The sequence below is a fragment of the Neltuma alba genome, unplaced genomic scaffold (assembly GCF_004799145.2).
Source record: "Neltuma alba isolate B1F8T4 unplaced genomic scaffold, ASM479914v2 tig00013147_pilon, whole genome shotgun sequence".
NCBI classification, from domain to species: Eukaryota; Viridiplantae; Streptophyta; class Magnoliopsida; order Fabales; family Fabaceae; genus Neltuma; species Neltuma alba.
The window spans coordinates 49623-74203 of record NW_021637461.1 but is presented as its reverse complement, the minus strand read 5'-3'; the positions used below and the strand labels follow the sequence as shown (position 1 = coordinate 74203).

The 24581-nt window shown below is 37.4% G+C and overlaps 3 protein-coding genes across 8 annotated transcripts; 2 read left to right on the top strand and 1 right to left on the bottom strand.

Moving 5' to 3' along the window:
- Positions 1-379: 379 nt before the first annotated feature.
- LOC114734815 (protein MODIFIER OF SNC1 1) lies at positions 380-17432 on the bottom strand. Of its 5 annotated transcripts, none has more exons than XM_028922466.1 (11): positions 17421-17432; positions 7701-7712; positions 7461-7547; positions 7326-7370; positions 6847-7219; positions 6150-6243; positions 5448-5516; positions 4022-5327; positions 3471-3732; positions 848-3391; positions 380-763 (listed from the first exon to the last, which is right to left on the bottom strand). In XM_028922466.1, exons 3-10 carry the CDS (start codon positions 7514-7516, stop codon positions 944-946), a joined length of 4653 nt encoding a protein of 1550 aa, XP_028778299.1. In that variant the 5' UTR covers positions 7517-7547; positions 7701-7712; positions 17421-17432; the 3' UTR covers positions 380-763; positions 848-943. The 5 variants fall into 5 exon arrangements, with proteins under 5 accessions (XP_028778299.1, XP_028778298.1, XP_028778297.1 ...); XM_028922465.1 differs by lacking the exon at positions 17421-17432 and adding an exon at positions 8805-9044 and having other exon boundaries at positions 7701-7775; XM_028922464.1 differs by lacking the exon at positions 17421-17432 and adding an exon at positions 8808-9044 and having other exon boundaries at positions 7701-7778.
- On the top strand, positions 1391-24015 carry LOC114734818 (uncharacterized). The gene is made up of 9 exons (XM_028922471.1): positions 1391-1396; positions 11881-11889; positions 20991-21378; positions 21482-21568; positions 21708-21920; positions 22171-22335; positions 22435-22488; positions 22584-22730; positions 23409-24015. The coding sequence occupies exons 3-9, from the start codon at positions 20998-21000 to the stop codon at positions 23784-23786; spliced, it is 1425 nt and encodes a 474-aa protein (XP_028778304.1). The 5' UTR covers positions 1391-1396; positions 11881-11889; positions 20991-20997; the 3' UTR covers positions 23787-24015.
- On the top strand, positions 12343-14897 carry LOC114734817 (probable apyrase 7). 2 transcript variants are annotated; one of them, XM_028922468.1, is made up of 3 exons: positions 12343-12550; positions 12768-13928; positions 14198-14897. In XM_028922468.1, the coding sequence occupies exons 2-3, from the start codon at positions 12845-12847 to the stop codon at positions 14749-14751; spliced, it is 1638 nt and encodes a 545-aa protein (XP_028778301.1). In that variant the 5' UTR covers positions 12343-12550; positions 12768-12844; the 3' UTR covers positions 14752-14897. The 2 variants fall into 2 exon arrangements, with proteins under 2 accessions (XP_028778301.1, XP_028778303.1); XM_028922470.1 differs by lacking the exon at positions 12343-12550 and having other exon boundaries at positions 12740-13928; positions 14280-14897.
- Positions 24016-24581: the final 566 nt, after the last annotated feature.

Genomic DNA, 24581 nt, shown 5'->3' with positions numbered 1-24581 from the left:
GTTTGACAACCTTTAAAAATGCTTCTTAAAAGTACTTTTCCGCATAAACATACAAACTCCTTCACATATTTACTTCGTAAATTATAAAAACACTTTTAAAACTATGATTTGGTTTTCATCTAAGCACCCCTCAATTACCGCTAACGAGAGTCACAAGGATAGGAGCATCTGGCAACAAACCATGCCAACAACTGTTAACTCTTTCCAAACATGATAATAATTTTCCAGGTCATTAGACCCACTGATGAAGGAACACCATAACAAGAAAATGGATTTCAACCTTGCTGGTTAACAAAACAAAGAACCTGAAAAAACCCAACTTTGACGCACTGTGGAAGCGCAAATTACAATTTTATTTTATCATTACTAAAAGAAAGTATTATCTACCAACAGCCAAAAAAGCAGATTTATAGTCACAGGTATACTCGTCCTACATCAGTACCAGACCACATAAAAATACTGTACGTCGGTACATATGTCCAGCAAAAATGGGTCATATGAACGTGTGCAGGGGGTCAACAAAAATAAGACCTGTGAAACTTCTCCAGCACCAAAAGCAAGCGCGTTGTGGTTACTAGAAATTAGGCTCGTTGAAACTTTGAATTGTCAAGGATTCCATAAAAACAAAAACAAAATGCCATGAAATTAATATTTCCAATCAGATACAGCGGAAAATAACAACCAACTACACAGGGCACTAGCAGCCAACCCTTCTCTCCCCTTACCCCAAAATTTGAGGGCACCATCATCATTGCCATCAGCCCTGCTCAATGCATACACCGACCATCAGAAGAATATTCATGTAGATTAACAATTCAATTGCACCTGAAACCTAAGCTACATATACCTGAAAATGGCTGACCATCTGAGCACAGCTAACGGAGGTTTGGCTCCTGATGGAAAACAGACCATCATATAGTACCTCTCCACTAATTAACAGCACTTAATCATAAGAACCACCCTGACGTCCATAAAAATTCCCCCCACCTCGTCTAGAGTGCATTTGACCTCTCTCCCTATATCTTCCTCGATTGTGATGGCTGTCTTTAGGCCTTTCCAAGTTGTCTGATTTGCTATTATCATGCGGCCCTACAGGGTGGTACTCATATTGCAAGTTATGCCCTTGCCTTTCCCGGGGTTGGTTATAATGTCTGTTGTCTTGCCCAGATGATTTCCAATCTCCTCTAGATTCATGTCCCCTTCCAAAAATATTTTGGTTTCCATTTCTGCGAAACCCAGGTGATGAGTGCTGCTCAGGTCTGAAATCCATATTTGTTGGAGGGGCCTCTACTGAGCTCCCAATTACCTGACTTGGGGAATGGGAACGACCCTTTGGTGGAGCATTTCTTCTCTCTCTTTTGGCTTCTTGGTTCCCTATAGTTGTAGCTTCCCCAGCCTTGCCCTTCTGTAAGACTGCTTGATCATGGTGAGGTCGGGCAGCATGCGTGTTGGTCTCCTTGTTGGGGCCTCCTGGATGAGATAAACTCCCGTGAGGGGAATCCTTTTTAATAGCCTGACTTGCCTCTGAACCAACATTGTGATAATTGGGTCTGCTACCCTGCTGACTACCAGAAGCCTGGGATTTAGGCTGCCAGTGAGCTGTCAAACGTTCTCCAACACTTCGATTTTCCTTAAAAGCAGCACCAACATCTGGTTGACCATGCTCAGATGATGAGATTTGCGATTCAATTTTCTCAGCTTCATGATCAGGTTTCTTGTGATCAATGTCGTAGTTCATCCCCATGCCCTTGTGTCCTCTGGAAGGTCCCCGCCTCCCTCTGCCTGCTACTGCTTGCTCTTTAACAGCAGGAGCAAAAAGCTGACTAGCTGGATCCTGATTGTTGAGGTGGTATGTCCCATCAGGATCAATGGAGTCATTAACATGCTTGGTTTGGCCTTCCACTAAGCTCAAGTCAGACTTTTGAGCCTGTTCACGTCCACTTGATCTTTGGAGATTTTGACCATTGTTTGGACCAGAATGCAGTCCCTCTTCTGCATCATGCACAATGGTAGATTGTGTTGAGGCCCGTTGCCGCCATGATCCATGAGTTTTTCCCTGCTTAGTTTGCCTGCCATCTCCATTCTTGGATTCCATTCCACTAGCCACTTTTACAATAGGTGAACTGGCATTTTGAGAAATTTGAGGACCTTGAGAAGCAGAACCAACTCTTCCAACAAGCTCATCTGTACGGCCCTCATTGATTGATGAAGCCACCTGCTGTACATTTCCTTGCTGAGCTATTTCTTTTGCAGCAGGTTTCGGAACATATCTCTCCATTTCAGCCCTCTTACTTTTCAAATTATTATGCACTTGCTGATCACCCTTTATAGAGTTAACTGTCTCAAATTTATTTTTGTCAACTGATTCGCCAGCAATCTCCACCTTATTTTGTGGTTTAACTGGTGCCCACATCACAGCATCATTCCCATGGGACTTATCTGCTGGTCTGTTAGCCTGCATGTTTCTTGGCATCCTTCGAGAATTCTGAGATTTCCATTGGCTGCTCACCCTACCATGGGATTCTTCATTTAATGAATTTCTGGGCTGCTCTAAATGCTGCTTTGGATCTTTAGACAAGGAACTAGGCTGAACTGAGTCCTGATTTAACTCAAGATTAGAAGCCTTGGGCTGATCATTTTCCATGGAACTTCTAGATAGATCGGCTTCCTTTGCAGTTGCCAATGGTAATGATGCCACAGCAGATGAACTCTCGTCAACTTTGTGTTTGTTCTTTCCATTCTTATTATTCTTCTTTTTCTGGTTTACAGAAGACTCAGCCACAACAGTCGAGCCAACAGCAGAATAGGCTTCATTTGTTACAATCCCAGGAGACACAGTAACATCAATCACTGTGCCATTCTCAACTTTTGGGGCAGCTGGGGTGACAGAATTAAGCTTTTCATTGGACGGAAGATTCTGCTTTTGTTTATAGCCCACTCGCCTCTGCTTTGTAGCAATATTCTTTTGAACCTGCATGGAACTAGTAGCTTCAGCACTATTAACAGCTGGGTGCAAGGTCTCTGATTGATTAGGAACAGATTCTTTCCCGGCATTTAGTCTTTCTAACGACAGCTCAACGGACAAGGTTGGTGAAGTTCCAACTTTGTTAGTGCTATTCACACTTATCTGACTATTGGTGCCACACATCATGGATGCCCCAGATTCGCAAGCCAAATTTGCTGATTCAGAAGCTAGCGATTCCTGTGTCTTACTCTGGAGGACAGAACTTGTAGCGTTCTCTTTCCTATTTGATCCTTCCACTACTTGTGCACGCTTGTTAAGCTCATCTAGCTTTGCAAGTGCTTTAGCGTTTTGCTTCCTTAAGCGCTCCTCCTCTTCCTCTTGCAGCTGCTTAGTACGTTGCTTAGCTAATTCTTTCATCTTAGAACGCTGTAGAGTTCCAAAGCATATTGTGTAAGCGCTGACGCACAGAAGATAGCAAATACATCCTTGATTTATATATTATTACCTGTGCCTGACCGCCAGATGGATCAGACATCAAATGCCCTGATTCTCCATCATGGCTAGCTTGGTGATAGGACCCAGACCTGTCATAGGTTTCAATGGATATTCGATGGTCACCAATGTGGACATTAGATGCTTCCAACTGTGAACTTGATGAAGTGGAATCACCATCAACAGACTTCTTTCGCCACTCATCAGCATCTTCACTATTGAATCTTCCCTTGTTACGATGATCAGCTCTGCCGTGAAAGACATGACCGGCTCGCCTGTAAACAAGCATTTCAATACTTTCCCCATGCTAAAAGCACAGAGATAAATGCACATTTTATCATTAAATAGGTGGAGATTTTGGAATATAATTGATTAAATTTATAAATATTTTACACCTATTTATTTATCTTTATATATTTTCCTTCTCTCTAGTCAGTTATAGGATTAAAAAACTTTGCAAAATCTACTCATATCTTGCAGGAAAAATTATCAAAAGAAACGGACGAAGGAAAGAAGAAAATCAGGTGGGGGTGACACGGTTACTGCAATTGATACCAAACAAACCTGGATGTTGCTGTTCCACTGAAAGACAAGGATTCAGGATTCTTTTCTCCACCAGAGGCATTCAGATCACGAAAGGGTGAATTTAAGACTTCAGGGGCACATTTCCTCTCAGGAAGCACATCACCAGCAAAGGCACCATTTTCTACACGATTTACTGGAGCACAAACAATGTGAGATTTATTCCTTTGCTCCTCCCTGCTTTTAGTGGATGAATTATCCCGGGCTTTTGCATTCAAGCCCTCTATCTTCTGAATTAGGCTGGATTGTTTTGGGGCAACTGGTCGTAGGGGGACTTCTTCGACACCAGAGGCAGCACCATCCAATTTTCTTGCTGAAATGTCATTTGATGCCTTGATATTTCCAGAACTATCAGAATGTTCAGCTTTGACAGAAAAATTAGATCCTTGATTTTCTGAAGTCTGCAAAACTTCTTCCCCACAAGCACCTGCCCTTGAATTCATCTCCTCATTCATTCTGTAATCTGATTTCTGCTCATTTTCCCAAACAGACGGCCTCTTTTGATCCCTTCCATCAGCATATGCATTCGCCATCTCTGAGTCCTCCCAGTTTGGTGATTCATTTTGTCCATCCCATGAATTGTTTTGCTTTAAAAGAACTCTGTATGGTCCACCAGTATCAGGAGAATGACTGGATTCCCCTTGCTTTGAGGATTGCTTTCCAGAAGAAACATAGCCCCCAGATCTACCTTGCAAGTTGCCAGGCTCAGGAGGATTTTGACCTGAGTACCTGCTATAAACCGTGGGTCCAGCTGACATTCCCATGAAAGGAACATCCCGATCATTTGAATTGCAATAGCCCATTGGACCACTATAATACCCATCATAGGCCATCGGACCAGGATAAAAACCAGGTCTAATAGGCATACCAGGACGAATATATGAATCAGGCATATGAGGTCTGTATGCATCTCCATTCTTTGGATGGGGCCCTCGTGGACCAGCCCCAGGAGGAGGAACCGGTGGTGGGTTGACAAGACCAGTAGGAGGAATATGTGGACGATAATAAGAAAATGGTTCAATAGGAAATCCACCAGGAGCAACAGGACTACCAAATTGGGGGCCGCCAGGCGGTCCTCTAAACCAAACACCACCTTGAGGGTTATTTACAGGAGGAACATGCCAAGCATCATAATGATGAGGACCAATCCCAGCACTAGGGTAAGGCTGGGGATTCCCCTGCCATTTCTCCACGCCAGGCTTCATTCCATCATCACTGTGTCCCCGATAGTCTCCTCCCCAAGAATTTACTGCCCCACCCTTGACATTTGCATCCTCAGAAACATCATCTGTAAATTACCAAAATACAACATTATTTTAGATGAAAGAACACCAAATCCTATCAGTAGTAAAAAGAAGCAAGTTTGCAGTAATACTGCAAATGTAGGGGCAAGAGCAAGCAGACAAACCAAAGGTTTCAGCTTTTTCTTTCCCGAGTTCAGAAGAAGATGAGCCAGGACGACCATGAGAACTATGGTCTGCAAAAAATTGATAAAGAAACCACCACTCACGGGAGAACCTAATTAAGCTAAATGATAATATAACACATCTTTCGTCTAATTTTAGGAGGTTACACAATGAATTCTACATGAATAACTGCCAACATCAGATAAATTACTCCTTAATTGAAAAAACAGTAGTTATCTCAATAAAATAAAGGAACAGGCAACCATACTTTCAGAACTGCCATCCAAGCACCCAATTAACACTCATAATGAAAATAAAGTACAATTGACAAACTGGGGAGGGATGACAATATACTCAAGCAACATTAAAAAAAATCCCCAAGACAACCAATGAAATTGCAGCAACCAATCCTAGACGGAAAATATATGGCACAAATTTAGGGTTTTAACTATGAGCCACACAATGAATTTTTATTCAGTTGGTCTCTTTTACATGGAGAGGAGATGCACAGCACAGCTCCATTTCATATTTAACTTTCTTGTGTTTCAGTTAACTTGGTCTGAATTTTTCTCATTTTCTTTTGTTGAAAGGATAAGATACATAAGCCTCCTCTCCTTAGTATCTTCCGTGTCTCATAGAACAATTAAATTATAACAGGATAAATTGGATAATCAACCAAAAAAACGTGGCACAGAAAATGCTACCTTGCAACTCAGAATTCTTTAGAGACTTGTCCTTTTCAGAACCAAGAGTTGGAAAATCTCCAGAACTAAGAGAAAACTCCTCATTCTTGGCTCCCTGCATTTGCACCCAAGGGAAAAAAAAATGCTGTTATCAGAAGGGCTAGTGATAAAACAACTTAGAAGCAGCCACAGGCAGCTGGTACTGAAATTAAGAGGGATTGTATTTGGGGGAAATTAAAACTTTGATGGAATAAAAATACAATGAATTCTACTTTCTTCCCTTGAAACATAACCGATGCAAGTTGTTTGAAATTCCTATGCCACAGATCTTATTCTGTTATTCACTCAAGATAAAAGCTCCTCTCACAAATAAATACCAACTTAGACCTACAAAATAGACACGTTAACCCAAGCGTTGGACAAAGCCTAAAGTGAATTACACTATTCATGATTTACAAATAGTCCAGTTTGCTGTATATTTTATATTAATATGTTTAATTGCATGCAAACTGAGATTGACACCAAGTCCAAGAGTGCATCATTGCATAGAAAAGAAGGAATTACCATCCCAAACAAGTTCCTACAGCATATGTAGAGAGTTAAGATACAAATCATGCATGAGTTGAATCAACCCTCAAACCAAAATGATTAATGACAGGACAACAAATAATATATTGTAATCTTTTAAGCACATATAATACTGAAGTCTACTGCCTACCAGCTTGTCAGCAGTCCTTGCGTCACTCCAAGCCGTAGGATTTTTATTCAAGGTCTCAGCAAATCGAGACAACTGTGAACTACCAGGTCTTGTTTCTGCACTCCGAGGACGCAGTGATGTCAGTGAAGCCTGATTCGATGTTAGTGAACCAGATGCTGATGATGGCCTAGAATTTGGACCCCATGCACTTGCAGTAGGTTCAAGAGCCCTATCACTGCCAGCGGTTGAAGGCCTTGTGCCACTTCCACCTGATGATGGACGAGCACTGAGACGACTGGGTGAGCTACTATCACCATCAGTATTTGGTGAGAGAGAAGATGACCCCCAAGCATTCGGTGCAGAAGATGATTTAGTGCCCCAGCTGAGGGTACCCCTAATGACAGTAAAGAGATTACATCACTTCAAGCAAAACAAGCATCAATTAAAGAATGCAAATAGATAAAATATCATATCACTCATATCAATAAATATTTTCTTACTTGGGAACAATCTCCACATTTGGGTCCAGACCATGATTTTCTAACCTAGATACAGAACAAAAGGGGAATTTTCAGAAGGCAACTGACCACATTAATAAGCTGAAAAGATAACAAGTGAAGCAAGAAACTAAATACCTTTGACTGGGCAAATTAATAGGTTTTGGAACTGCAACTTTGCCTAATACAGTCATGCCACCTCTTCTGGAACTTGAAGAGGCCCACCTGCAATAGCATTAGTCTCAAACTTGAAGCCGCCTCATTGGTAAAGACAAAGGATTAGAGATAACACCATAATTTTGACATAATCTCGTTTGGTTTCCTACATTATCATATCACTATACAAAATGGATACCAGAGCAACAAATCAAAAGATACCTTCGATCCCCACTCAACATGCTTGAAGTCATACCCTAGATGCTGCCACACAATCATTCAAGCCACTTGGAAGGCCTATTGCAAGAAAGAAATAGATAAGGGCAATGGTGTGATATTATATTACAATACATGCAAAGACAACACAATTTGAAAACAAAAACATGAATATTATCTCTTTCAAAACTTCACAGAGAATTCGAGTGTCATATATACTATTTTTAAAATTGAGGAGGCAGGAAGCAACAAATTGAATCATTCTGTGTATTTAATTTACATAAGTTGATGTTCAACATAATGCATGTCTTCATCGTAGTCCACAAAATTCCTCATTAGGAACAACTTTCGTTCTTACCGGTCAACATTCTCAGAAAAAAATGGAGGGCACAAGCCTCATGCAACTAGTCAACTTGTATAAAACAGTGTTCTTAATCCATTGATGAAAATTATATTTTGTCTAGCAGATAGAAGAAAAAGCCATGTGCTGTCCCATGTTCCACCAAATATATACTCCAGAAGAATCAAACACAACCTCCACCAATAACCAATATTCCCCATATTGGCTAGCAATAATCTCAGCATCAAACTATTTCTCACTTCCAACTGTAGACAAGCCCTGTCACCATTTACAGGCAATAGATCCAAGAAGGAAACAACCGAAGCCTTATAAAAATGAGCATGCTCTCGAACAATGAAATTGTCAACGATAAGGAACCAACTAAAGCATAAGCAAGCATTCCAATCGTAAATTGGGTTCAGATTCTACGCATGAAGGTAAGAAACATAATCAACAATAGGGACGTGCTTGGATCATTGTTTGGAAAGAAAACTGGAGGTGGCAGAAAAGCAGCATCAGTAAATTTTCTTGGCGTCGGCAGATAAAACAGATTCTGCGCTACTCCTTTTTATATGTTAACAACAAAACACAGGGGCATATCTTAAAATCTCTTAATATATTAGGCGCAAAGACACACTCAGAAAAATGCTATAGTTATACATCGTCACTCGTAATAATTACTTTCCCCTTTGTTTCTCTTGGGAATCAATCGTGGATAAACAAAAGTCAGAAGTGGAAGCAAAAGCATGCCAGGCATAACTCCAAAATATCTTGCCTTATATGAAACAAGCGTAGGAAGGTTCGTAGAAACCCTAGAGCATCAATTACAGAAAGCTTTTCCAGAAATAAGGGGGAAATGATCGAAGGCTTGAGGAATTATCGAAAATGATCGTGAGGAGAATTCAGAGAAGGAGATCTGCAGGCGTTGATGGCAACGGGTTTGTGTGGTGGGCTTGGGTTAAGAGACGAAGAAGCGGAGAATGGAGACAGCTGAAAGAGCTCGAGGACGTCCCAGTTGAATTGCCTTGTGAGAAATTATTCATAAATATAGGTCCCTTTAAGAAAATATATTTTAATTAATATTTAAATTTAAATTTAATTTAATTGAAAAATGTAAAACTAATAATAATAGAACCAAAAAGAAGTTGCAGTGGTTTTCCTTACATGAGTTTTGTTTGAGGACTCCATTGAAGCATATATATCCTACCAAGAACAGAAGAACATCTGCTTGTGATCTACGATGGTGTTCTATGGCCCAAGGAAAAGCCTGTTTAGTTGCAAAATCGAGTCTCTGTTTAGTTCTTGTTTGGTACTAATGACAATTACATTACACATTTAACCCCAAAAAAGAAAATTTTTGCAGCACGTTTATTTCTCCTCACTCACTAAGGGCGATTACAACAAACTCGGCCATACTATTATACCGTGCTAAATGGGCTGGCCTTTAGAATTTCGCCCGGAAAAAAAATTGAGATAGGTTTTTTTTAGACACAGTTATCTTTCTATTAGATAGAAGTAATATTGTTCAGAACACTGTCGTGTAATAAATATAAACATATATTCTAATAAAAATTTGAATATTAGTTCATCATGTCATGAAGGACTAACTTCTTCCGCTAAACTCAATCCTATTGGTAAAAATTGAGATGAGTTAGTTTGGTCCATTTGGTGAAATGGGATTCTTTCAACTTCAAAACTCCATGCATGAATTGGCTACCTAAAGGGGGGGAAAACAGAGAGAGAGAGGGACAAGAAAAATCATCCAAAAAAATTTGTGTACAAAGAAAAGACAAGAAGCTTAAAAAAAAAAAAAGGTAACAAACCATAGAAAGGTTAATCCTCTGAGCCATAACATAAAAAGTGCATATTTAAGATACTGTTGGAATTAGTTAAAAACAGGGAAAAAAATAATTCGATAAAAAATTATTTTGGCTCTTCAAATATAAACATGTTAAAACTAAGTTTTCAATATATTACTCACATAAGTTTATATTTCTAAATATAAATTATATTACTCTAATTAACTTTTGTTCTAATTTCAGTTTATAAAAATAAATTGGAATACAGAGCCATCTTGCCCAACATAAATCTAGGAGGTGTTTAGATGAAACCAAACTATGGTTTAAAGACTAGCTTCTAGAGAATAAATTATGGAAAAATAGATTTTGTGAAAAAGTGACTCTGATAAAGTGAAAGTGTTTGGATAGTTGTATCAGAAACACCTTTTACACGTGTAAATTACTAAAAAGAGTATAAGTTAATATGATAATTACATAAAAGATAGATTTTATAATATATTTTAATTTGAAGGAATAAAATTGTTGATAATACATTTTTTACCAACATAATTAATAATATATAAGATAATATAATTAATAAATAATTAATGTGTATATATAATATTTATAAAATATAATATTAGATATGTTTAGGGAAAAATGACTTTTTTTTTTGCTAACAGAAAAGTATTAATTTTCTTTAAAGATTTTAAACATGAAATCCCATAACATTTTTTTACAACTAGTTTTTGTAACAACATACTACCTCCGATCTTTGATATAATTAATTAATTAATTGTTACTACATGTATATATATTTATAAAATATAAGAGTAAAAATATTTGTGGAGAAGATGAATTACTTTGTTGTGAACAGAAAATTATTTAATTTTCTGTGAAAATTATTAATTTGTGTTTTTGGTCAAAATATACTATTGCTCCCATTTGACTTCTAATTATCACTTTAATAACTCAGCTTTCACTCTTCAGAAGCAACAATTTTTCACTTCTTACCAAATCATGATTTCAGCCTTCAAAATCATAGTTTCAGGTGTAACCAAGGTTTTAAAAAATTGAAGTTGTTTGGATGTCATCTTATCTAAGTCATAGTTTTACCTTAGGTTTTGAATGTCATCCAAACAAGCTCCTAAATAAGGCCAACCACTCAATCATGAATTCTTGTCCAGCCTATTAAGCTTCTTTGGCGAGACTGGCACGCATCAACTGGCTTCTCCGAGTCTCCAACTATGCGATGACATATTTTTACCCTCGTCCATATGATCACAAGGCTGGCCAGTTAAGCATAATTTGTCCTCTAATTTCCTTCTAAGAAGCTGAGCAAGGATTAACTCCTAAGTTGGGTGGGCCAACCCTTCCCCCCCCCCCCCAACTTACTTGCTCATCATAGTTTTTGAACGGATACAAATTTTTAAAGACAGTTATTGGTATCCAGATATATATATATATAAGATAGCCTCGCAATGTAAACAGTAAAGTATTTCGTCATCATCGTCATAATAATAATATTAGAATTTTTCGATGATAAAACATCATTTTTAATTAATTTATTATCCTATCTCTATCTTTTATAATGACGACAAAGACATAAATTACTATTAATAACTAGTTTATATAAAAATAACATTTAAATCAAGTTATGTGTATTCATGATGTCAAATTCGCCAATCACATTACTATGTGTAATTAGAAAATTTAACATAATAAATATAAAGAATTTGCCTCACATGACAGCGCATGAAAACAGGAGAAAAGGAATGAAATGGATTCCGGGTTTTATACGCTAAGTGGGCTCGTCTACTGACACATGTGGCCTAACTTTCATAATTCCAGCGTGTTTGAAAAATTATTGGTCTTGGTTTACATTCTGGGGAAAAAAAGTTATTTTCTTTATTTGAAAAACTATAAAGCCCAATTGTTAGCGTATTTCAAAATATAGATTAATGATTAGGATGTGCCAAAATCAACATATTCCTACAAAGGAGTCAATTACTCGATCCATTTTGTGCATATCAAATCATCAAGAACGCAATTTAGAGAGTGTTTGGACAGAAACCAAATCATAGTTTCAAAAGTGCTTTTATGATTTACGAAATAAATATATAAAAGAGTTTGTCTCGTTTTATAAAAAAGTGCTTCTCAGAAGCTTGGCCACAATTCCATGGTTTCAAGGTTGTTAAACATTCAATAAGCTTGGCCACAATTCCCAGCCTAGTTTTTTATTTTTTGGTGATTTAGTGAGCTTATCAAAAAAATTGATGCATCTATTTGCGGCGATACTTTTTGGAATCGTCTAATGAGTTTTAGCCTCAAATTCATCTTTTGCCATCGTGTAACATTAATATTAACATATATCATGTCATAAAAAATATTAACATATTTATAAAACTTCATAACATTTTAAAAAAAAAACAGAGAGAGAAAAACCATGCGGAAGGGAAGGGAGGATCTGCGGGTTGCAAAGTTCGTTAAATTCGCGTCAAGTATGTAATAATAATGTTAATCTCCGAAAACTAAATTTCTCTATACTCGGAAGTTGTCATCGCCGGATCTCCATCGCAGGGATCCACAGTCACAACAGATGAGTTGCGAGAGGGAGAATGATCCGTAGAATGGAAGAGAAGCTGTAGACACAGGCTTGTCTCCGCGACAGCGCAACCAGTGCTCTTATCGGCTCTTCCCTGTGTTGTGGTCGACTGCAGGCAAATTTTGAGTCTCAGGTACATTCACCTCATTCACCTCCTACAACTATCAGAACTTTGTCGAAATGGAAATAATTCACGAACTCCTTCTTAGTTTGTATTATAGTTAACTGCTCGAAGGTGATAAAAATTACTGAAGCTCAGATTCTTTTTGCTGAAATTCCAAAAATTCGATGATTTTCAGTAGTATTCTTGTATTCCTGCCGGCTTTTGGGATCTGTTGATTTTTGCGAAGGGAAATGTGAAAGCCAACAGAATTAGAAGGAGCTAGACTTAAGATTTGTGACTTGTTGGTATTACTGCTTTCTGTTGATGGAATTCCCCCAATCACCTTCGAAAGTTAAGAAATTTACCAAAAACAGATGGATGTTAATGATTGGTACTGTTATTTTTCTCGTGATGCTGCTGTTACTGGGTTTTTATCTCGAATTGGATCACAGAAAAGCTAATACTGTATTCAAGGGGTCATATTATGCTGTGGTTGTTGACTGTGGGAGCACGGGAACGCGGGTAAATGTACATGAATGGACTGTGGACAGTGCGAGTACTTCAAACTTGCCTATTTTGCTGCATTCTTATCCTGATAATACAACCCGGAGTTCACTCTGGAATAGTTCCTGTCAGTATCACTGCATGCAAACCGAGCCGGGGTTAGACAAGTTTGTTAATGATTCATCAGGTGTAAAAGAATCTTTGGAACCATTGATTATATGGGCAGAGAAGGTGGTGCCACGTGAAAGGCATAAAGACACCCCCATTTTTGTTCTAGCAACAGCTGGGCTAAGGAGGTTGGCAAGTAGCGATGCTGAGCAAGTTTTGGAAGATGTGGAGGCTGTTGTGAAGGATCACTCTTTTATGTATAAGAATAGTTGGATTAGAGTTTTGAGTGGAATTGAAGAAGCATATTACGGTTGGGTTGCTTTGAACTACAAAATGGGGAGCTTTGCTGGTTATCCTAGGTCTCCCACCTTGGGCCTTCTTGATTTGGGTGGCTCTTCCTTGCAGATTGTGATGGAGGTAGGTGACACAGATGATGGCATACACACAATGAGATCAAAGCTCAATTCAATTGAACATCAGATTATTGCATACTCTTTGCCAGCATTTGGCTTAAATGAAGCATTCGACAGGACTGTCTATATGCTCACAAATAATCAAAGTAGAGAGAAAACTGGGGTTAGCTTTGAAATCAGACATCCTTGTCTCAGATCTAATTTTTTGCAAAACTACACCTGCTATTCTTGCTCCGGTTACCAGAAAAATCATAGTAAGCTTCCAAAAGATGAACTTTCTTATTTGCATCTTGTTGGAGAACCGGATTGGGGGCGGTGCAAAGATCTTGCAATTGCAGCTGCTTTAAACTTGAGTGATTTGAGTGCACCGCATCCAACAGTTGGTAAGAAATGCCTAGTAGTAGTTCTTTTAGGTAGTTGTAACTATACTTTATCCTGTTCTGAATATAAAGATGCATGTTCATTGGTAAAGGCTGATGAATTTTCCCCCTCTTTGTATCCACTGCACGTATGGTCAAACTGAAAACTACACCGTTGTCTAAATACAGTGAATATAGTAAATGAAGTTACTCCTAGCACAAGAGAACTCGTTTGTGTCTAATACTTATATGAAGGTCAAAAGTCATTTATATGCTCGACATGTGTCATGCAGGCTCTGGTATATATAATTTAACAGCCGTTGCTCACCCAACAAGGCACTTCCATGCTTTATCTGGTTTCTTTCTTGTGCACAGCAAATTAAATTTGAGCCCAAGAGCCAACATAACAAAGGTTTGGGGATCAAGCAAGCGCTTGTGCTCTGCCTTGTGGGCTGGATTGAGCAGTATCTCTGACGATCCAAATTATGCTGGACAATTTTGTTTCCGGGCAGCTTATATGGCATCATTAATTGAGTATACTCTTCATCTTGATGATGTAGAGATGGTATTTGGACCAGGTGATGTTTCCTGGACGTTAGGTGCTGCATTAGTTGAAGGGAAATTCGTTTGGTTAAATACTGCAGCCAGCAAAGTGCAGACCATCATTTCAACTTTAAAAAATTTTGAGGTCTTGTCTTCGCCGACTTTTCTCTTTTCTATATTTCTACTCCTTTTGCTAATTGTTTATTGTAGTCAAATTAAACTTCCTGTGCCAAGCAGAAGGGCTTCTGCTCCTGGCATTTCTTTGCCATCTTATACTCAAGCGAGACAATGGTCAAAATTCTAGTTAGCTTTTGCATAAAGTTTTGTTCAGTGTGTTTAGTTAGTATTCTTTATTTCTTGTATCTCTTCTGCACATAGATTCCCTTTGGAAGAATACTACTTTCATAAATTAATGTTGATTATAGCAAAAGTTTTGGTGCCAATTGCGCATAACGTATGATGCAAACTTGTTGCGAAGGTATTTTACTGCTTTTTTCTCCCTGACCAATTCTATTTATTATTATAATACCCGCTGCTCTTTTGATTGATATCATCTGAAGCACAATATTTGCCTACTTAAAAGTCACTGGAGTTGTATCTCAAGCAACTTTAAAAGTCTCAGGATTTGGCTTTAGAGAATTTGAAAGTGTGCTGGGTTATGCTATTCAATATCTATATATTGTTAGTGACTCAATTTTCGGACAAGCTTATTGTTCTGCAATTACTTGCCCTGCTTGTACATTGGTCTTCTCTCTTGGCACCTATAAAAAAGGGTTCTTTATCTGAAATGCGATCGAGAAGATCTAGTAATATGTTTGATAACATCTCTTTCTGCAACACTATTCCACCAGGGAGGAATAAGTTATGATAAGTTATTTTATATAATTTTTAATTTTTATTATTAAAAAATAAAAAACAGTTTTCATTATCTATTATCAAATCGTCAAATAGTCGTCAGTACTAGCATTATCATTTACCTGGCAACTCCCATACCACCGAGTCATTGACCATGGCTCTTGATTGCTATTTCCCCTATCGTCACTGTCATGGTACTACCCTCCTCTCCTCACTGCTATTGTTATGTCAGGTGCCGTTGTCACCGTTATGATCTATATTAACTACTAATTCATTCAATTTAAACTGAAATAATAAAATAATATTTCTACGGCAAAACATGTGTCCTTCGTTGCTGCTTTTTCTAAAGGGAAAAAAAACTCAGGTTAAATTCTTTATATCTATTATGTAAAGTTTTTTAATCATACATAGTCAGGCGTCTTTTTTTGTTTCATTATAGCTAGATGCTAATATTTTAAAAATAAGATACATGATCATGTCTAATTGGAGAAATTGATATAATGAATATAAAGAATTTGATGTAGGTATTTTTTTTTTTAAATAACATGGGTTATTCTTCCAAGTTCTAAGTTGTAACCTGCCATTTCGATTTCAAAACATGAAAATAATAATTCTTCATGGGGGTTAAGACGGACCTAAGCAGGCGTACAGCCATAAATAGCAATAATGACAATAAATCATAATAATAACAATGATACATTATGGTTATCATTATTTTCAACAGAAAATATTAACAAAAAATTATGGGCTTAGAATAAACTGCAGAAGCCACAACTACCAAACTTAAAGCTTATTACTATCTCTTATTCTTAATATAAAACCTTATTTGATATTTATTTTTGTCCTAAATATAATACCTCAATCTATTTTGTTTATCATATTTATACATTTTCTTCCAAAATAGTCCTTCTAATAATGGTAGTTATAACCAATATACTTGATTAGTAAGGATATTTTAGGAAAGATAATATCTATTTATCACAAATAACTAACTTAACTTATTTTCTTAATCTTCTCAAATTAGTCAACTAGCTCTTATAATTAGGATCAGAGGTAATACTTTGTTTTGTTTTGTTTTGTTTTGTTTTTTTCATGGAGTCAGGAGTCGTCACTATCACATGGTCACGGTTTCCTATCCGTGGCCTTTCGATGAGGTTCACTGAGATCAATGTTGAAAGAATATTGTGAAGGGGTTGGAAGAAAGAATCGAATTCTGATTTGGACGTTAAAGGCCAAAATCCTAAAATGGTGTTGTAAAGCATCTATGCATCTGGAACGCAAACTCAGCTGAGAATTTATGCATTTCCTGTGAGCCACTACTCCGATAAGCTATAGAAAAGAAGTCCAAAAAATTATTTGAGTATACCCTCAACCATTTGGTGCTTTCTAGTAACTCATAATTTTAATATTTTTGATATTTTCACATTGATGTAACTTGAAGTTTTATTCTTCCACATCAGGAAAGCATAACATTCCCCATTTGGGATTCTTGTCAAAATTTGAAGCAGAAAATTGGAAACTCGCATCTTTACTCTTTTATACCAATATGGTATGAGATTCTCTTAGCCTTTCTGCATTTTCTTTGTTTTCTCTGGCAGTGGTAGGCTAATTCACTTAGCATTACCATGCTATTCGGTGACACAAAATTGTTTCTTACCTTATAGTAATTTGTTGCATTTTGAGCTTCTACTCTGCTGGTTTCTGAACTGCCCCTTTTTCCTTTTTTCTTTTTTGTCGACCATGGTTTTCTGAACTTTTCCTAGGTATTTGGAATGAATTCAAATTAGCTGCTCTACACTTTGTCTATTTATTTGAACATTTGTTATTATCTTATTTTCATGCCTATAGCTTTACTACGTCCTCTGTTCTTTGTAGAATTGTCATTAGCCCCACCTAAAGGATCCATTTTGTTTGAACAAGGACAAGTCTTTTACTTCAGAATTTTATATGGCGAGGTATATATGCGATTTAGGGGTATTTGGGTAAGAACAAAACTATAGTTTCATAAATGTTTTTACGATATACTAAATAAATAAATGGAGGAATTTACTTTGATTTGTGAAAAAATACTTCTGAAAAGTACTTCTAGGGTTACCTAAGCACCTTTTTAGTCTGGACATTCTTCATCTAATTTCTTTTTTTCGATAATCCAAAGCAGAGCAGTGTACCTAACTATTAGAACCTAGTCCAGTCTGGAAAACTATTCTAAGCGCTTGTTTGGTTTCATAGTGAAAACTAATGGAATTCGCGGTGGAGGATAGGGAACCTGCAAGGCCGCAAGCCCCAGACTTTTTTTCCCCCTTAATATTATGTATGTGCTAAACATCTCCGACTTTCTAAGCCTGCTTATCCAATAAGTACATCTGGTTCAACTTAGTCAAAGTGAAGTCAAAAAATAAGACCATAATTGACGTCTATTTCCTATTTTTCTTCAAAGTATCATCATTGATTGTCGCTCTAAATAGTCAAATGTGGTGACAAAGGCCCTTTTGTTAGTGCTATTGATACTCGAGTGGTTTTGAGCAGGTCCCAGAAAGTTTGTGCATAAACAATTCAAGTTGGGTCGGTTCTAAACCAAGCCAGAAATTGCTTGTTATAACTTTTTGGAATTCACAAGAAACCGCACAGCCAGTAAACGGGAAAAAAAAATTAAAAGAAAAGGGAGAGTTGGTATTCTGATGGGAACTAAAAAGTTCATGACTTATCAGCTTTTTAATTCGTAAAGAATGGAGGAAGCAGTGAAGATTATTTTGAAAGACATAACATCACATGGCTTCCACAACCCCCAGAGCCGATGACCCATCACCATCTTCATCCTTCACAGTAGGCACTAAGAGCTTAGTGGCCTGCCTATGTGGATCACATTCTGCACTCTCACATGCCTCTGAGACTATATACTCATTTCCCTTCCTATAGTTGCACCATGCTTCTATGATATTTTAGTTATGGATGAATAGATACAGTTCTCCCACACAGTGCAAATCTTTTCACATGATGTGTGAGCACAAATTCTCAATTAAATGGTATCAACCCTCACTTGGTAATCAAGACAAGTTCCCTCTAAACGTAGGAATATTTAAAGAGAGAAAAGGAACAAAAAAAGGTGAAGATCTGAAATCTTCTTGCCTCTCAGTCACAAGTGCATTGCACTTATTCGAATTGTTCAGTATTCAGATTTTGTATGCACTCTCTTCTGGGCAATATTGGTAAAGTAAAGGAAGGAACTTTCTTTTTCTTCCATATATAAATTTCGTTCTTATAGAATATATAACCTCAGTTAATACCATTTAACATTAATTTTTGATCTGTTGAAGACCCAAGTGGAAGAGGGTTTCTTGGATTATGTTGCGTTGCTTTCTTTGGTTAATGCTGATATGGGTTGATGGTTTCATTAAAGCAAATGAGTACTGTAAGGGGTCCATTTATTCATTGTTTATGGGGAAAAACAAGAACAATCAAAGCAATTGTGACTGCCATTCTTAAGGGTCCTGTGGCCATTGTCATAAATATGAGCCCCACTTTCAGATTTCTAATTTTTTTAAATGTTAATATTTTCTTTCATATCTGTGTTCATTGTTTTTGAAACTGCTGAGATGCTGATTCCTTTTAAAAGCACGCCCAGCTGTGTCAGCCTTTTAAGAACATGATTTTTATATAGCTAATGCCATAAAATCACACTGCCTTTATGAAATGAACCGATCATGCACTTCTGGGAACTCAACCACATTCAAAATATAAATCTCTCTAGGATTCATGTGGGATTTTTACTGTGGACCGATGTCCATGCTTAGAACAGAAAAAGCTTTTTTTTTTCCCTCTCTAAGGTTTGGAGAGAGAGTAAGTGGAAGTTTGTGAAAAGAAGAGAGAAATAAAAGAATAGCCAGCTAGCTAAGAAGACGAACTGTGATAACAATGGAGGACGAAGAGGGCCCATACTTTTGTGCCTCACAATTTCACAAAAACTATAAGGCTTAGTGGCCAACTCACTCCCCAAGAGAAACTTTATAGGTTTCTAGATAGGAATATTTCTTCTAAACCCATTTTGTCCATTTAATTATACATCAAAACGTTCTATGGTAACATGCTTCCCTCTTTGGCTTGTAATTCGTGAGTCATTATTCTTATCCTTTAAACATAGTAGTTGTTATTTTTATTTTATTTTTCCTGTTCTTTTCTTTCAGGTAGTAAGCGATCCAATTACAATAAATTTGTGGTGTTTACTCAACGACATGTAACATTATAGAACTGAGGTTTGGAATTGCCACATCAAATTTATGAATCCTGCTACCCAACATTGAAGACTTCTACTTTTATTCCTTACAGAGTTTGGCGAAAGTGTGTTAATTTCAGCTATCAAGAAACAACTAACAACTTGCAGGTGGGCATTATAAGTTGTCGGCACATGCAGCCATTAACGCACTCTAATATCTACCTCAAAGTCTTCATATACGGACCACTTAGATTAGTGACAGAACATTCATATTCTTAAATTCAAACTACCTTCGGTAAGCCTTAAATAAGTGAGGATTTCGAGGTGATTTGCCTTTCCATGAAGATGAGATTAAAAACTAAAAACCAGAGTGAAATGGAATATTAAGTAATCATACAAGCCACGTGCAGGCTATGTTTTTGACGGGTTAGAGATAAATGTCGTAGTTTCAAAGCACAAATCAGCCCAACAGAATTATCAAGGCTGAAAATTTTTCAAAGGAGAAGAAACAGCCACATCATTATCTAAATCAGGTTCGCAGAGTCTACCACAGAAATAATTATAAAACCCCTTTTGATAATTAATCAACCACATTATCCACAGAGTCAAAAAAACAGCCACACCAACAAGAATTTATGATTGTGTTCTCATCATGATGCCCTATTGGATATAATAATTAGGTATGGCCCATATAATTTTTTTGGCTGTCCAGTGTATCTATTTTATTCCACTTTACAGTTGAGCAATCTCTATTGGGCTGTGTCATTTATATTCGGCCGTATGTATTGCAATAAATATACGAAGCAGCGAAAATTAAAGGCTGACATTAGCTGGTGAGACAACATTCCCCAAGTTCGAGCAGATATAAATAGGAGGAACAGTACACAATAGATTTGCGAGGCCTGGAGAATTTGGATTGAAACGTAAGTAAGAAGAGTTGGAAATTCAAAGCTATATGAAATTATTAGAAGTGGTTTAGGGGGAAGAGATTTTGATAGTTGCCCAAAAAAATTAGTTTGATTGGAGCATAAATAACTAAAAGATATTTGGATAGAAACCAAATTATAATTTAAAAATATTTTTATAATACATAAAATAAATATATAGAGGAGTTTGTTTCTCTGAAAAAAAATTGGCTTGGCTGGGGCACAATGACCGGGTATAATGAATCTAACTTGTTGAGTCACTCTGAGGCGAGTCGCAGCTCCCAAGAAGAAATTTAAAAAAAGAGTAAAATAGAAGAGGAAGAGAGAGAGAGACTAATAAAACTTGTAAAGTACAGCCCCACCTATCCGGGGTCTATTTTATGTGCTGGTTCTTCAATTTTCATGGCGTGGGAAGCACAAAATCAAGACCACTGTTAGTTCGCTCTACCCCCCCTTCCTCCTCTCTCTCTCTCTCTTCCGTGAGGATATATTATAATTTGAAAACGTGAAGGCAGTGAATAAAACTTGGTTTCTTCTGGGGAAGCTCTTTGTGTTTTGTATGGATATGAAGCGATATTCAGGTTGCAGGACAAATCATAGGAATGAACCCTTTCTTTCAGGTCATCAACACCGCACAAGAAGACAACCACAATGCATACAAGAAAATCACATTGCCTCACAACAAACAAGTCCACCGAATCATTCTCTGAAATTGGCTTCTTCTTCTTCTTCTACTTCTTCTGGGAATAGCCAAAATACAAGCCTGCCTCTGTTTCATGCTTTTGTTGCTTTCCTTCTGCTTCTTTCTTTCATCACTCCTGTTCTGTCTCACTCTTCACCAACCAATCAAACCTTCCGACCGGGTCCTGAGTTGCTCAAGCTAAAGAGAATCAGAGCTCACCTCAAGAAAATCAACAAGCCTTCTGTCAAGACAATAAAGGCATTTCATTTCATACGATTGTCCTCTGCTTCACAGTTTTCCCCCCTCTTTTTTTGGGTAATTCCTTGAGCTGTAAATTAATGATCTAGGTTTTTATTTGCAGAGCCCTGATGGGGATTTGATAGATTGTGTTTTATCGCATCAGCAGCCAGCGTTTGACCATCCTCAGCTTAAAGGGAAGAAGCCATTGGTAAGAAAACAAAAAGACTCTTTCTTTGAGCTCAATGAATCCCCAGAATTCATAAGTTGAAATGCAGGTTAATATATTTTAGTCTGAGGCTTTAATTAATTTTAAGGATTGAATTTTAAGAGGATTAAGGTTTTCACAGGATCCACCAGAAAGGCCGAAGGGCCACAAAGACAATGGAGAAGAAGTGATTGAAAGCTTTCAGCTATGGACTGATTCTGGGGAATCATGCCCAGAAGGAACTGTTCCTATCAGAAGAACAACAGAACAAGACATCCTAAGAGCAAGTTCCATTCGTAGATTCGGAAGAAAACCAAGAAACGTACGAAGAGACTCAACTGGCTCTGGTCATGAGGTTGGTACTACAAAAACGAAAGAGTCTTTCTTCTTGCAGTTCAATCAAAACAGGCTTCTTTCATTTTCTTTCACAAGCTTTACCTCGCCAGAAAGAAAAGAAAAGCAATCCTGCTTTTCTGTGTCTACCAAACAGTGCAAAATGAATTCATAAACAACAGACATGAAGGGACAACACGTGTTAAAAGTTTGCCTCCTTATGATAAAAGTGATTCCACAGTTTCCCTTCCAACTCAAAATGTTATTTGCAGCATGCAGTGGTTTTTGTGAACGGAGATCAATATTATGGAGCAAAGGCAAGCATCAACGTGTGGACACCCAGGGTAACCGATCAATACGAATTCAGCTTATCACAGATATGGGTCATTGCAGGCTCCTTTGGCCATGATTTGAATACCATCGAAGCTGGTTGGCAGGCATGTCCATACTTAATCAAATATATAATCCCAATGTTCAATTTTTCTATTTCCTGTTAGCTTTGTGGCTAAGATGTGTCTCTTTTCTTTCTTTCTCAGGTGAGCCCAGAACTATACGGGGACAACTATCCTAGATTCTTCACTTACTGGACCGTAAGATTTCTTGATCGACTTTTACTTTGTTCCTTTGCTTGTCAACTTTTTCTCTTTCGCTTTCTTTTCTCACAGGAATATCTGTTATTTAACAGACAGATGCATATCAAGCCACTGGATGCTACAACTTGCTGTGCTCAGGTTTTGTGCAAACGAACAATAGAATAGCCATAGGAGCGGCAATCTCTCCAAGATCAGCTTACAATGGAAGACAATTTGATATTGGCTTAATGGTCTGGAAGGTGAGTTCCTTTTTTTTCTTTTTCTTCACTTGCGGGGCTTAATTTGATTTCCAAAGTCTTTTTCTTTTCCATTTTGTAGCTTTTGAAACCGTTATTTGTTGCGATATTTCACAGATAGTTTGGTTTCCATTAAAAAAAAAAAAAAACAAAAAAGGAGAGGTGAGCGAGAGTAAAAGAATAATTCGTTTACTTTTGCAATTTTCAACACAGCTTTTTATTGGTTATTAAATACAATGTGAGATTCCTTTGCTTTCCTTGGACCAGTGTTCTTCGTGGGTTCGACTCGACCCTGCCTTTTTCTTTGTTAAAGCAAAACGCTTCTTTTCTTTCTTTTTTTTTTTTTTTGAATTGAAAGCACAACTCTTCCTGCTTTGCTTCCTTTTATTTTATTTCGGCATTCAAGTCTTCTAGTACTTTAGTTTGCTGTAACTAGCTTCTCCGAGAATCAGAAAAGTCAATATGAAATTATCATAAATTTATACAAGTTTATCTTAAAATGGAAAAATAATGTTAATTTTTCAAAATTATAAAATATATGAAGACATCTTTTGAAAATAAATTCAAAATAATATTGAGAGAATAATTAAAGAGAAAAAGGAGAGATTAGGAGGAGGTGGGGCAGTACTGCAAGTGGTACAGTGTAATTAATGAAGAGACACGTGGCGTTGGTGGACGCAGGATCCGAAACACGGGCACTGGTGGCTGGAGTTCGGGTCGGGTCTGCTGGTGGGATACTGGCCGGCGTACTTGTTCAGTCACCTGAGAAGCCACGCGAGCATGGTGCAATTCGGAGGAGAGATAGTGAACACCCGATCGAGAGGGTATCACACGGGCACTGAGATGGGAAGCGGGCATTTCGCCGGCGAAGGCTTCCGAAAAGCGGCTTACTTCAGGAACTTGCAGGTGGTGGATTGGGACAACAATTTGCTTCCGCTCACCAACATTCACCAGCTCGCCGATCATTCCAATTGCTACGATATCCGACAGGGCCGCAACAATGTTTGGGGCACTTATTTCTATTACGGCGGCCCCGGCAGAAATATCCGGTGCCCCTGACCGGACCTCATCTCCTTTTTGCCATAGATGATTATTATTATTATAAAATATATAATTTTTATACACTCATTTTACGATTGAATTCTCTTTCCATTCCTCTTCTTTTCCTTTCATGTCTCACTAATGGCTTAGTTGGAGGCTGTTTGTTTGGATTTTCCCGTCGGCTCCATGTAAATTTCTTTTGTCAGCAACAGTGAAAGCCAGGAATTTTGTGTGGTATTTTCTTTCCCTTCCTTCGTCCAAGTAATTTATGAAAGGCGAGTATATGTCCATAAATGCATTTCAAACTATGAATAAACTTGCGTGTTAAGATTGAGTTTTATTGAAAATTAAACACATTTTTTCATCCATTATAAACAACAAACCACATTATTAATGAGTGTATTGGAACCTTACGGCCTAAAATGACACCAATGCTTTAAGGCTTTTGGAATGTGAGATCAAATCCTTTATACTACTCCCGATCTTAGTTATAAGAGCTAGTTGACTAATTTGATAATATTAAGAAAATAAGTTAAGTTAGTTATTTATAACAAATAAGTGTTGTCTTTCCTAAAATATCCTTACTAATCAAGTTTATTTGCCAGAATTACCATTATTAAAAAGCTACTTTAGAAAAATGCATAAATATGATAAACAAAATGAATTGAGATCTTATATTTAAAACTAAAATAAAAATCAAATGAGGTTTTATATTAAGGACCGAAGGTAGTCCAAGGTATAGGGTGTATTTGGATTGCCAATAGCATAAGTAATTTTTTTTTAATCTTACTTTTACAAAAAGAAATTAAATAA

Coding starts and splice junctions, on each gene's coding strand:
- LOC114734815 (XM_028922465.1), bottom strand. CDS start 7,732: ATGACTTCAAGCATGTTGAGTGGGGATCGAAG. Junction 3,733..4,021: donor AGTGGAACAGCAACATCCAG/GTTTGTTTGGTA, acceptor GCTTGTTTACAG/GCGAGCCGGTCATGTCTTTC. Junction 3,392..3,470: donor CATCTGGCGGTCAGGCACAG/GTAATAATATAT, acceptor GGAACTCTACAG/CGTTCTAAGATGAAAGAATT.
- LOC114734818 (XM_028922471.1), top strand. CDS start 20,998: ATGGATATGAAGCGATATTCAGGTTGCAGGACAAATCATAGGAATGAA. Junction 22,336..22,434: donor CCATCGAAGCTGGTTGGCAG/GCATGTCCATAC, acceptor TTTCTTTCTCAG/GTGAGCCCAGAACTATACGG. Junction 22,489..22,583: donor GATTCTTCACTTACTGGACC/GTAAGATTTCTT, acceptor GTTATTTAACAG/ACAGATGCATATCAAGCCAC.
- LOC114734817 (XM_028922468.1), top strand. CDS start 12,845: ATGGAATTCCCCCAATCACCTTCGAAAGTTAAGAAATTTACCAAAAAC. Junction 13,929..14,197: donor TGCACCGCATCCAACAGTTG/GTAAGAAATGCC, acceptor TGTGTCATGCAG/GCTCTGGTATATATAATTTA.